The sequence below is a fragment of the Carcharhinus amblyrhynchos genome, chromosome 23 (assembly GCF_965287045.1).
Source record: "Carcharhinus amblyrhynchos chromosome 23, sCarAmb.v2.hapA, whole genome shotgun sequence".
NCBI classification, from domain to species: domain Eukaryota; kingdom Metazoa; phylum Chordata; class Chondrichthyes; order Carcharhiniformes; family Carcharhinidae; genus Carcharhinus; species Carcharhinus amblyrhynchos.
Genome location: NC_137346.1, coordinates 26,795,501 through 26,808,308, shown reverse-complemented (window position 1 = coordinate 26,808,308; position 12,808 = coordinate 26,795,501). Strand labels below are relative to the sequence as shown.

At 43.4% G+C, this 12,808-nt stretch overlaps 1 protein-coding gene across 1 annotated transcript in view; it reads left to right on the top strand.

Moving 5' to 3' along the window:
* The window catches only part of dhrs11a (dehydrogenase/reductase 11a), a 95,632-nt gene that overhangs the window by 46,622 nt on the left and 36,202 nt on the right, over positions 1-12,808 (top strand). The window contains exons 2-3 of the mRNA XM_080211057.1: positions 5,280-5,489; positions 10,535-10,668. Of these exons, the coding sequence (XP_080067183.1) occupies positions 5,280-5,489; positions 10,535-10,668 (344 nt within the window). The remainder of the gene's footprint in view (positions 1-5,279; positions 5,490-10,534; positions 10,669-12,808) is intronic.

The following is a 12,808-nucleotide window of genomic DNA, read 5'->3' as shown; positions in this document are numbered from 1 at the left end:
TGGGTGTAGATTACCAAACATTTGTTGTTTGAGTTCTTTTGTTACGTTTCATTCCTTAATAAGTTTGTGTCTTAAATGTAATCTGTACTGGATTTTTAAAAAGTGAATCTAATGCTATTATTAAGATCTTCCCCCTTTTTGTGCGATAGGTGATTTCCAGTGTTCTTCAGTTTGATGTCTGTAGCAGTGTGTATTTCTTCAATGCTTTCCCTGGATGTCATGGCAATGAGAATCAGAACTTTTGGGAAGTCTCAAGTATGAGGCTGTGTAATCTTATTGTAGTACTCCATGGCACAGAATGGTGAAGAAATGACTGATTTGCTGCATTGTTGCTTTTTTTAAGCGAATATTTGTTTCTGTAGCTGTTTAACCTGGGAGAATGCCTCACGCGTAGTTCTTTGCTTACATTTGGAGTGTAACCAGTGTTGGTGGAAGGCAGTTACAAAGCTGTGACTTTCATTGCATACAGATGTTTGCTGTGACTGGTCAACCTACAGATGTGAAGATCAAGTGTCATAATATTAATTTACTTTGCTGCAGTAAGCATGCCAAGAAATATTGTTATTATCAGTCTTGTGAGCTCTGCTGGCTAGTGAGCTATGTTGTGTCACAATGTCATGACTACTGGAAATATGTAGTGTGGCAATCTGGAAAAATTGGTTGGATTTTTTTTGGATCTTATTTGCTAGGTTTAAATCTTTTTTCGCTAACATCTGGTTCAGCTATGTTTGGCACCCAACTGCACAGATCTTTCCATTGATTTTGCCACTTGTTTTCAATGTAAAAGCTGCTTTAGACTGTGTAGACGATGCAAGCAATACGTCACAAAACAAGTTAATTTTTACCCTAATTGAACTTCAAAATGTGAAGGTCCATTACCGGGGTCAACTTGTGGCAAGTAGAAACTAGTTTTGCAGAGGAATAAGTGCAAATGCAAATTCAAGAACAAGTTTTAAGATGTGTTAAGTATAGGAAACGACTGGCATAAGAGCAATGTTATATTATTAATTCAAATCATCAGTAGTTGTATTTCATAGAATCCTACAATGCAGAAGGAGGCCATTCAACCCATCGATTCTGCACCAATCACAATTCCACCCAGGCCCTATTCGCATAACGTCATGCATTACCTAGCTAGTCTCCCTGACACTATGGGAGAATTTAACATGGCCAGTCCACCTAACCTGCACAGCTTTGGACTGTGGGAGGAAACTGGAGCACCCAGGGGAACCCCATGCAGACATGGGGAGAATGTGCAAACTCCACACAGTGACCCAAGTTGGGAATCAAAACTGGCACTGTGAGGGCAGCAGTGCTAACCTTGTGCCACCGTGCCACTCCAAAAGTATAAGTACTTAACATGCTCTGTGTCTGATGCAGTGAATTACTTTTTTGGAGCACAGTCTCAAGTGTTTACAGTATGGGGCCCTTATAGAAATGGGCCCCTCACGTTGCAGTTAAAAATGATTCAAAGCAACTTCCATTCCTGTAAGGACTCCCAGCAAAATTCCTCATGTAGACTGGGTGGTATTGTATGCAACGATGTAGTCTAGCCTTTTGATTGCACTCATAGCATGCACATAACACACATCTTACAAACTGATATTTTGATCTGATTCGTTATTGTCGCATGTATTAACATATAGTGAAAAGTATTGTTTCTTGCATGCTATGCAGACAAAGCATACCATCCTTCAAGAAGGAAACTAGAGAGTGCAGAATGTAGTGTTACAGTCGTAGCTAGGGTGTAGAGAAAGGTCAACTTAATGCTGCCAAATCTGTAAGAAATTGCATTGAAGCTTTGTTAGAGAGTTTAAAAGAGTTAGAATAAAGTTTTAGAAGCTTTAGAACAAGAATAAAAGATAAAATTAAAAGGTATACTGAGCACAGCCTGCAAGAAATCGCTTTGCTCTGTGCCCCTTTGGCAAATGAGAAGAGTGTACACAGATGCAAATATACATCATAAATGAGAATAGTATGAAATTTTAAATCTCCTGATAAACCACTGTTTAATATAGTTGTTTAATTCTGCTGAAAAAATAAACTTTTGTTGCTTATTGAGTCACCCCAACAGTAGACATTTGATTGAACATCTAGATGAATAGATATTGTTCTTGTATGGTAACAAGTGCAAATGAAAGGAACAAAGAATTTATGTGTATTACTTCTATATTGCCTCCTGTTGTCATCCTATTTTAGGTATAATATTTAGTATTTTGTTCAAATAGTGGTGGTTCAAGTAGTTGGAGTTTGATCGTGCGGAGAGGGTGAAAGGTAGAAAAGTGTTTATAATTGTTTCTGGTGCAAATACAAACTTGCTGTTTAATCACTGACCAAAATAATAACAGGACAACTAATTTGGATTCTGAAGGTTCTGATGAGCTAGGAATATTTGAAAACCTCAGGTATTTTCAACCTCAAAGTTTCATTTCTGTTCCATGCTGCTGCCCGTAATGTTACAGATAGCAGCAGAAAATGAACACCTACAATTTTGTGCTTTTAGATTTGATGTTCTGTACAGTGGGCCTTATCTTTTGAGTTTCTTCTCTTGATTATGGACAGCATGAAAGTGGAAATTTATAAATGCTTAACATGAAGGATTGAACCAGTTCCGATCTGTTTCCTCATTTTTGTTAGCTAAAGGTGTCATTTTCATAGAAGCGTAGAATCTACAGTGCAGAAGGAGGCCATTTGGCCCATTGAGTCTGCAGTGACCACAATCCCACCCAAGCCCTTTCCCCATAACCTCATGCATTTACCCTAGCTGATCCCCCGACACTAAGAGGCAATTTAGCATGGTCAACCTGCACATCTTGGACTGTGGGAGGAAACTGGAGGAAACCCGTGCAGATACGGAGAATGTGCGGACAGTGACTCAAACTGGGAATCAAACCCAGGTCCTTGGCGCCGAGAGGCAACAGTGTTAACCACTTGGCCACCGTGCCATGCAATTTTCTTTAAAAGGCGTAGGAGAAGGACTAAGTCGTTAAGTGTCACCCTGACTCTATTTTGGTTCTGTTTTCTCTTCACAGATGCTGTCAGACCTGCTGAGATTTTCCAGCGTTTTCTGTTTTTGTTTCAGATTGCAGCATCCACAGCTTATTGCTCTTAAATTAGTCATTGCGTCTTGCTCATCACATGCAAAATGGCCATCTGATTGCCATCTCTTTCTGTTTGCCTCCTTTTCTAAAGATGCTGCCTCTTTACTGAGGCACATTTTCATGAGCTTTGATCAATTCTAATCCAGTTCAAAGCAGGTATAATTTTGCTATTTTTATTTTCTGATTGTGTCTTCATTGCGAGGGGTGTTAGTGGTGATCGTTGGACTGTTTTTCCAATTTGAGCATTCAAAGGCAGAATCGAGTACCTGCTCAAATGTAACAAGGTTGGAAGTAGAATGAAGCTCCCTCTATTGTAGCAGCCCTAACTTAAGAGCCGTGGCGTTATGACCGTTTTCCTATCCTAACACTGTGTCAGGTACCCTGTCATCTCTCTGAATAAGGTTGTTGAATTGGGAACTAATGCATTCTGTAGGCCCTTGCTCCCTGACTGCTCAAACCGCGCCCCCTTCGTGTGGGCCCAGAAAGCCAGCAGACGGAATAGGCTTTCACTTCTTCAATCTGCAGTGGATTTGAAATGAGTTGAAGAGGACAGTCGCATGTCAAGCTACCTTTAAGTGGTGCAAACTTTAACTATTTATTGCAAGTTTGTCAGATTGCATGTTATGTGCTAATCCTTGCCTGAGAAACCAGAGAGTCGGGTTGTATGCGCTCTTTCCTAGTGCTGATTCTCTATGCACCCCCCAGTTTTTCATTATTTTAAAGAGTATTTCCTTCAAGGTCAACAGAGATTGCAGCATCCTAATGGTGTTATGATCAGGAGAGAAGTGGTCATGGTTATCTGACATGTTTATTTTGCCTCGGACAAGGATATACTTGCCAATTTAATGAGTACTTAAAGGTTTACGGGCTGTGGGTCATTAAAAGAACCAGCCGGACAGGTTTTCTTGAGTTTAATAAAGTGAACCTCTTTAGTCATCTAAGTAAAATAATAAATTATGCACCTTTCAGGTGTGCACATCTGAAGTTCACACTCTCAAATACAGAGCAGGGAAGAATAAGTTGGATAAAATAGAATCCATAAATGTTAAGAGGAATTTGCAGCTCGTGGTTGGCAACTTTCGCTTCAGGCTTAATCTGCTAGCCTTGCTGATCTTGTTGTGTCCTTTTTATTTTGTGTGGTTTTCTGCTCTCAACATTGAAATAGTTTAAAAGCTTAGATGGATGACCTGTCTGTTCTTACTGCGATATAGCAGTGGAGTTGAGTTCCTTTAAAATCTCTCCCTAATGTACATGTAAAGAGAGTTGAACAACAGCAATCAGGGCCCAAAAGCTGGCAAGTTGGATGGAGAGATGGAAGAAGGATGTCTCCATCAGCTGCTTGGACTCTTCTGCTGAAAACCTACAAAGAATTGGTTTGTCTTGTGACCGTTCTCTCCAACAGGAACATGTATTCCAATTATAACTTGATTGGATCAGGGCTTGGAATTCCCCCTTAGCCAGGGGTCCCACTGTTCAAGGCATTTGGTTTGATGGCTTGCCTCCACTCAGTTGGGTACTTGGAAGTTATGTTAATTGAACAGGGAATATAGTTAACTCCCATTCCTGAGATAATTCGCTTTGGGTACCTCGACATGCCATCTCCATCTTATTGAGGTTGGAATGTGGGGTGTAAAGTAACACAGATTAGTTGGCCACCTTGGCTGTGCTCACTTTTTAATCTGATTTTTAAAAATTCAGTTTGTGTTTGCATCTAGAGGATTAAAAATCATTATTTGACGTAAAACATGTCTTGGGCAGTATGGTGGTACAGTGGTTAGCACTGCTGCCTCACAATGCCAGGAACCTGGGTTTGATTTGTGGCTTGTGTGGAGTTTGCACGTTCTCCGTATGTCTGCATGGGTTTCCAACGGGTACTCCAATTTCCACCTACAGTCCGAAAGACATGGTAGTTAGGTGTATTGGCCATGTTAAGTTCTCCCTCTGTGTACCCAGACAGGTACTGGAGTGTGGCGACTAGGAGATTTTCACAGTAACTTCATTGCAGTGTTGCTGTAAGCTTATTTGTGACGAATAAATAAACTTTTAACTTGTCTCTATGACAATGGGAAATCATATTTGAATCCTTTCCCTACCTTTTCATTCAGATTTATCGAACAAAGTGTAAGGGTTGGGAGGGGGCAAAAGCTTAACTTTGCATAACCTTTTTTTTCCTTTCAGAAACTAGCAGCGGAGTGTGAGAGTGCTGGCTACACAGGTACCTTGGTCCCATACAAGTGTGACGTAACCAGTGAGGAAGAGATCCTCTCTATGTTTTCTGCCATCAAGACACTACACCAGGGCGTGGATGTGTGCATCAACAATGCTGGTTTGGCCCATCCTGAGCCACTGTTATCGGGAAGGACAGAATTTTGGAGGAACATGATTGATGTGAGTGTCAATAACTGAAAAGGGCTGTAAAGAAACTGAATCGGCTCTGAAAAGTTGTTGAGAGCAACATTTCTGACAGAGAAGAATATCTCTAGCATATTGTTATTATAAAATCCTCCTTACCTGTGTTTCTGATGTAGAATTGCGGTATAATATTGAAGGCAGCCACCGCCCCCTCCTCACTTTATGGCCGAATCCTTATTGTAATAAAACTCATGGCTGCATTATATAGGAAATGTGAATTAGGAGCAAAAGCTGGTCATTCAGACTCTTGAGCCTGCTCCCCCCATTTGTTAAGATCATGACTGATTTGACTGTGGTTTCAATTCTACTTTTTTGTTTACTCCCATAATCTTTGCCTCTCTAGTTGATCAAGAATCTACCTGACATAGCCTCTGAGTCTGTCTTAAATGGAAGATGGTTTATTTTTTAAACTGAGTTCCATAGTTGTATTCTCTCCCATAAGGTGAAACAACCTGTCATTTTCCACCTGTCATGCCTTCACAAAATCTTGCTTGTTTCAATAAGATTGCCACCCATTGTTCTGAACTCCAGTGGATAGTGGCTCAACTGTTTAACCTTCCCTTGTAAGACAACCCTTTCATCCCAAGAATCAGTCCAGTTCTCTGAACTGCTTCTACATTACATCCTTCCTCAAGTAGGGGAACCAAAATTGTAAACACTACTGCAACACTTTCCTACTTTTATATTTCATTCAGCTTGCAATAAACAACAACATTCCCTTTACCTTCCTAATCACTTGCTGTACCTGCATACTAACTTTGCGATTTACATGTCAGTACCCAGGTCCCTCTACTGCGGAGTGCTGCAATCTATCTTTATTTAAATAGATTGCTTTTCTATTCTTCCTCCCAGTATGGACAAGTTTATATAGACCACTACAACGCAAACAGGTCCTTTGGCCCACAAGTTGCGTCGATCATATCCCTACCTACTAGGCCTATCTGTAACCCTCAATCCCATTAAATTCCATGTACTCATCCGGAAGTCTCTTAAAAGATCCCAACAAGTTCGCCTCCACTACCGCCACCAACAGCAGCCGATTCCACTCCACCTACCACCCTCTGAGTGAAAAACTTACCCCTGACATCTCTTCTGTACCTACTCCCCAGCACCTTAAACCTGGATCCTCTCCATAACGACCATTTCAGCCCTGGGAAATAGCCTCTGAGAATCCACCCGATCTACACCTCTCAGCATCTTAAACCTCTATCAGGCCACCTCTCATCTTTCGTCTCTCCAGGGAGAAAAGACCAAGCTCCTTCAGCCTATCCTCATAAGGCATGCCACCCAATCCAGGCAACATCCTTGTAAATCTCCTCTGCCCCCTTTCAATAGCTTCCACCTCTTTCTTGTAATGAGGTGACCAGAACTGCGCACAGTACTCCAAGTGGGGTCTGACAAGGGTCTTATAAAACTGCAGCATTATCTCCCGACTTCTAAACTCAATCCCTCGATTTAACGAAGGCTAGTACACCATACATCTTCTTGACCATCTCCTCCACCTGCGAGGCTGATTTTAAGAGTCCTATGGACCTGGACCCCAAGGTCCTTCTGTTCCTCTACACTGCTAAGAGTCTTACCCTTGATATTATACTCCTTCATCCCATTGGACCTGCCAAAGTGGACCACTACACGTTTATTCGGGTTGAAGTCCATTTGCTACTTCGCCCAGTCTTGCATCCTATCTATGTCTCGCTGCAACTTCTGACATCCCTCCAGACTATCCACAACACCACCAACCTTTGTGTCATTGGCAAACTTACCAACCCATCCCTCCACTTCCTCATCCAGGTCATTTATGAAAATGACACACAGCAAGGGTCCCAGAACAGGTCCCTGGGGCACTCTGCTGGTGACTGACCTCCATGCAGAAAAAGACCCATCCACAACCACTCTCTGCCTTCTGCAGGTAAGCCAGTTCTGGATCCACAAGGCAACCGCCCCTTGGATCCCGTGCCCTCTCAGTTTCTCAAGGAGTCTTACGTGGGGGACCTTTATCGACCGCCTTGCTGAAGTCCATATAAACCACATCCACTGCTCTTCCTTTGTCGATGTGTTTAGTCACGTTTTCAAAGAACTCGACCAGGCTTGTAAGGCACGACCTGCCCTTGACAAAGCCATGCTGACTACTTTTGATCATACTAAACTTCTCTAAACGTTCTTAAATCATGTCCCTCAGGATCCTCTTCATCAACTTACCAACCACTGAGGTTAGACTCACCGGTCAGTAATTTCCTGGGCTATTCCCTGTTCCCTTCCTTGAATATAGGAACCACATCCGCAATCCTGTGGAACCTCTCCCGTCTTCATCGACGATGCAAAGATCATCGCCAGAGGCTCTGCAATCTCTTCCCTTGCGTCCCACAGCAACCTGGGGTATATCTCATCTGGTCCCAGCAACTTATCTATCTTGATGCAATTCAAAAGTTCCAACGCGTCCTCTTTCTTAACTTCCGCATACTCAATCTTTTCAGTCTGCCACAAACCTGCAGTACAACCACCCAGATCATTTTCCACCATGAATACAAAGGTAAAGTATTCATTAAACACCTCTGCCATTTCTACCAGTTCCACACAAACTTTTCCCCCTTCACCTTTTATAGGTCCTATTCCTTCACATCTCAGCCTTTTATTCTTCACATACTTTTAGAACGCCTTTACTCTTCACATACTTTTAGAACGCCTTTACTCTTTAACCTTACCCACCAAGGCCTTCTTGTGACCCCTTCTGGCTCTCCTAATTTCCTTTTTAAGCTCCTTCCTACAACCTGTATACTCGTCTAGATCCTTAACATTGCTTCGCTCTCTGATCCTTCTGTACGCCTTTCTTTTCTTTCTGACAAGGTTCATTAGAACCTTCGTGCACCCCGGTTCCTGTAACTTAACAAAATCTCCTTGTCTCACCGGAACGTTGTCCTGCAGAGCTCCGGACAAACATTCCTTGAAAGTCTGCCATCTTCCTTCGGTACTTTTCCCCAAGTACACCTCCTTCCAATTTACTTGTCTAATTTCCTGCCTGGTGGCTTCATATTTCCCTTTACTCCAGATAAACAGTTTCCTAGCCTGCCTGATCCTATCTCTTTCCAATGCTATCGTGAAGGAGGTAGAATTATGATTGCTGTCCCACCAAGCGATCCGACACCTGTCCAGGTTCATTAGCCAGTACCAGATCAAGAACAGCCTCTCCTCTCGTAGGCTTATCCACATACTGTGTCAGGAAACCCTCCTGAACGTACCTAACAAACTCCTCCTCATCCAAACCTCTTACCCTAGGGATATTCCAATCTATGTTTAAAAAATTAAAGTCTCCCATCTTGACAACTCTGTTATTACTACATCTCTTCAGGATCTGTTTCCCTATCTGCGCCTCAACATCCCTGTTACTATTGGGCAGCCTATAGAAAACACCCAACAAAGTTACTGACCCCTTCCTGTTCCGAACTTCCATCCGCAGACTCCGTAGACAATCCCTCCACAGCGTCCACTTTCTCTACAGCCATGACAGTATCCCTGATCAACAGTCCCTCGTCCCCGTAACGGCCAACACATCACGTCCCCAAGCAGCAATTCACACTCTAAGCTCATCCACTTTATTCACTACACTCCTGGCATTAAAATAGACACATCTCAGACCTTTGGTCTGAGCGCTCCCCTACTCCATCACCTGCCTACTCTCCGTCTTACGCTCTCTACAATCCTTCTCTATTTGCAAGCTAACCTCCTCAGTCTCAGTCGCCTCATCTCGATTTCCACCCCCCCCAACTTTTCTAGTTTAAAGTCTCCCTAGCAGCCTTAGCCAACCTTCCCACCAAGATATTGGTCCCCTGGGATTCAAGTGCCACCTGTCTTTTTTGTACACGTTGCACCTGCCATAAAGACGTCCCAATGATCCAGGAACCTGAATTCCTGCCCCTTGCTCCAGTCCCTCTGCCGTGCATTCATCCTCCATCTCATTCCATTCCTGCTCACTCTCCTATGGCACAGGCAGCAATCCAGAGATTACTACCTCTGCGTTCTTCCTTCTCAGCTGTCTACCTAACTCCCTATATTCTCTTTTCATGACACCTTCCCTCTTCCTACCTATGTCAGTGGTAGCTATATGTACCATGACCTCCGGCTCCTCTCCCTCCCCCTTCAGGATTTCTGGGACGCGACCAGAGACATCCTGGATCTCGGCACCAGGGAGGCAAACCACCATCCGTCTGCATCTGCAAAAACACCTATCCGACCCCCTCACTATAGAGTCCCCGATTTAACGCTGCCTTCCTCCTTTCCTTCCCTTTTTTGAACTACTGGGTCAGGCTCAGCTCCGGAGACACAGCCACTGCTGCTTCCCCTAGGTGGGCTGTCTCCTCCTTCTCTTTCCTCCGCCCCCTCCCCCTTCCCCCTTCCTGACTGTTACCCACTTGCCTTCCTCCTGTGGCCCCAGTGTGACCACCTGCCGGTAGCTCCTGTCAATCACCTCTTCATTTTCTCTAACCAGACAAAGTCCTCGAGCTGCAGTTGCACTTCCAGTTCCCTAACCACAGTCCCTTAGGAGCTGCAGTTCAACACACCCTGCACAGATATGGATGTCTGGGAGGCCAGGAACCTCCAGGACCTCCCACATCCTACATTTTCTCACATTGTACTCCATCTGCCAAGTTTTAGGGAAGTTAAAATAAAGATCAGCTGAATATTTAGAGGGTTCATTCAAATGTCTTATGGCAGTAGGAAAGAAGCTGCTCTTGAGCCAGTTGGTACGTGATCTCAGATTTTTGTATCTTTTTCACAGCAGAAGAAGAAAGGGGTCCTTGATTATGCTGTGTTGTAGGTAAAAGACACCTCTAAGACTGTTAGTGAGTCAAAATACAGTAGATTTTATTCCAAAAGCTGTTGGGAGAAACCTGGCCTCTAACAGTGGCTTATCAGGCTTCTCGTTGAACACACATTCAAGTGGATATTTATACATCATGATTCTCAGCACCAGTCACGACGCAAACACTGGTATCAGTTAGAACTCGCAACGTTTCTGCTTCCAGCCGGGACACAGCCCCCGGCTTCAACCAGGACTCTTAGCCTGTCTGGCAGCTTCAGTCACGACGCAGGCACGCTTCACAGCCTCTCCGGCAGCTTCAGTAGCTTCTACGTTGAAGTTACTTGAGCGGTCGCGACTGTCTGTCTCAGCAGGACGACTCCTATCAAAAAGCCAGTATCGCAATCTACCATCTGCAACTGTTTAATGATCAGTTAGTACAAACAGATAAGGTTTGCAATGTCTGCAAAATAACATTCACATTTGACTATCTGTCTTTATGGAAATGAAAGTTAAAGAATGAAAGACATGAACATGTAAGGAAAACAAACATGAATAAATAACTTATATTGATACCAGGAGCAGTATAAGCTTGAGAAGATCAGCCACGAGGAAGGGTTATGTTTGTGTGATATGCTAGGTACAAAATGCATTAAATTCATTAACCCTTTCCCTTCTTCGTGCTGGCTGCTTTTCCGAGGCAACTGGAAGTATAGAAGGAGTCAGTGGATGAGAGGCTGTTTTTCATGATGGACTGGGCTGCACTCACAACCCTTTGTAGTTTTTTGTAGTCTTGGTTAGAGCCATACTGAGCTGTGATACAACTGGAAAGGGCATTTTCTATGGTGCAACTGTAAAAATTGTTGAGAGTTGTTGACGTGCCTAATCTTAGTATTAGGAACCTTGTTTTGCCATCTGATTCTGAGTAGTGCCCTCAAACAGGTCATGTGAAATGGTATAGCTTGTTTATATGTCTGGAGAAAATTGCTCACATCTTCATACAAGAGCTTCTAACTTAGCGAGGGGGTGACCCATCGCCAGCCTCACTTGCTTTTGCCTCCCTGTCAAGGTGATTTGCTGGGGTGTATCTGCTGTTGCATGCAAGCAACTACTTGGAACCACAAATGGATGCTGGTAAGGACCAGCGAAAGGTGAACCAGTCTGAAGAGATATTACCCCTCCCCCATAATGCCGAATAATGCTCCTGTGAAGCATCGTAGGAAGTTTTACTATGTTACGGACCAAGGTTTGATACAGGTTTAGCATACTTTTCCTGTGCTCAATTTTGTTTTTGTAGAAATAAAGTCCAGTGCCTGGTTTGCTCGTTTTATGGCCAGCTTAAACATTGCTTAGACAAAAATATAGGGCATTGGACAAGATGCAAAGAAAAGTTACAAGACAATATCAGAAATCCATTGGTATCCATTATCAGGAAAGGATTAATGGGCTGTGTTGCTTACTGAGTGGTGACCAATACAGCTTTTAAAATAATAAAGGGTTTTGATAGAATGCTTTCTTTTTTGGGGAAGAGGATAACAAGAGAACATCAATAAAAGATGGTCACCAAGAAATCCAAGAAGAAATTCAGAAAATATTACTTTACCCAAGAGTGGTGAGAACGTGGAACCTGTAACCATAGTGAGTGGTTGAAGCGAATAGTATAAATGCTTTTAAGGGAAACCTAGACAAGCATTTGAAAAAGAAGAGACGGGAGGGTTACAACGGTAGAGTGCAGGAGGGCATGCCAGGAGCAGCACCAGGCATGCCTAAAAACGAGGTGTCAACCTGATGAAGCTACCAAACAGGATTACGTGCGTGCCAAATGGCATTAGCAGTAAGTGGTAGACAGAGCTAAGCAATCCCACAACCAACGGATCAGATCTAAGCTCTGCAGTCCTGCCACATTCAGTCATGAATGATGGTGGACAGCTAAACAACTCGCTGGAGGAGGCAGCTCCACAAATATCCCCATCCTCAACAATGGAGGTGCTAATCAAGCAGGCTGCTCTGTCCTGAATGGTGTCAAACTTCTTGAGTGTTGTTGTAGCTGCAGCCATTGAGGCAAGTGGGGAAGTATTCCACCACAGTCCTGACTTGTGCCTTGTAGATGGTGGATAGGCTCTGGGGAGTCAGGGGGTGAGTTACTTGCTGCAGTGTTCCTAGCCTCTGGCATGCTCTTGTAAGTGATGATGTGGATATGCCGGCGTTGGACTGGGGTAAACACAGTAAAAAGTCTGACAACACCAGGTTTCAGTCCAACCGAGTTATTTGATAGTAAATTCACTAGCTTTCAGGTTAGCCCCTTCGTCGGGTGAATGGAGAGTTCTGGCCTCAGACAGAGCATATGAAGCACAGACGGTTTACAGATTACTGATTAGAATGCGAATCTTTACACCTAACCTGCTGTTCAAGACCTGAATTGGCTAACAATGAGTGTGGAAGGAGCACTGATCACAGGTTAAAGAGATGTGTATTGTCTCCAGACAGTACAGTGAGTGAG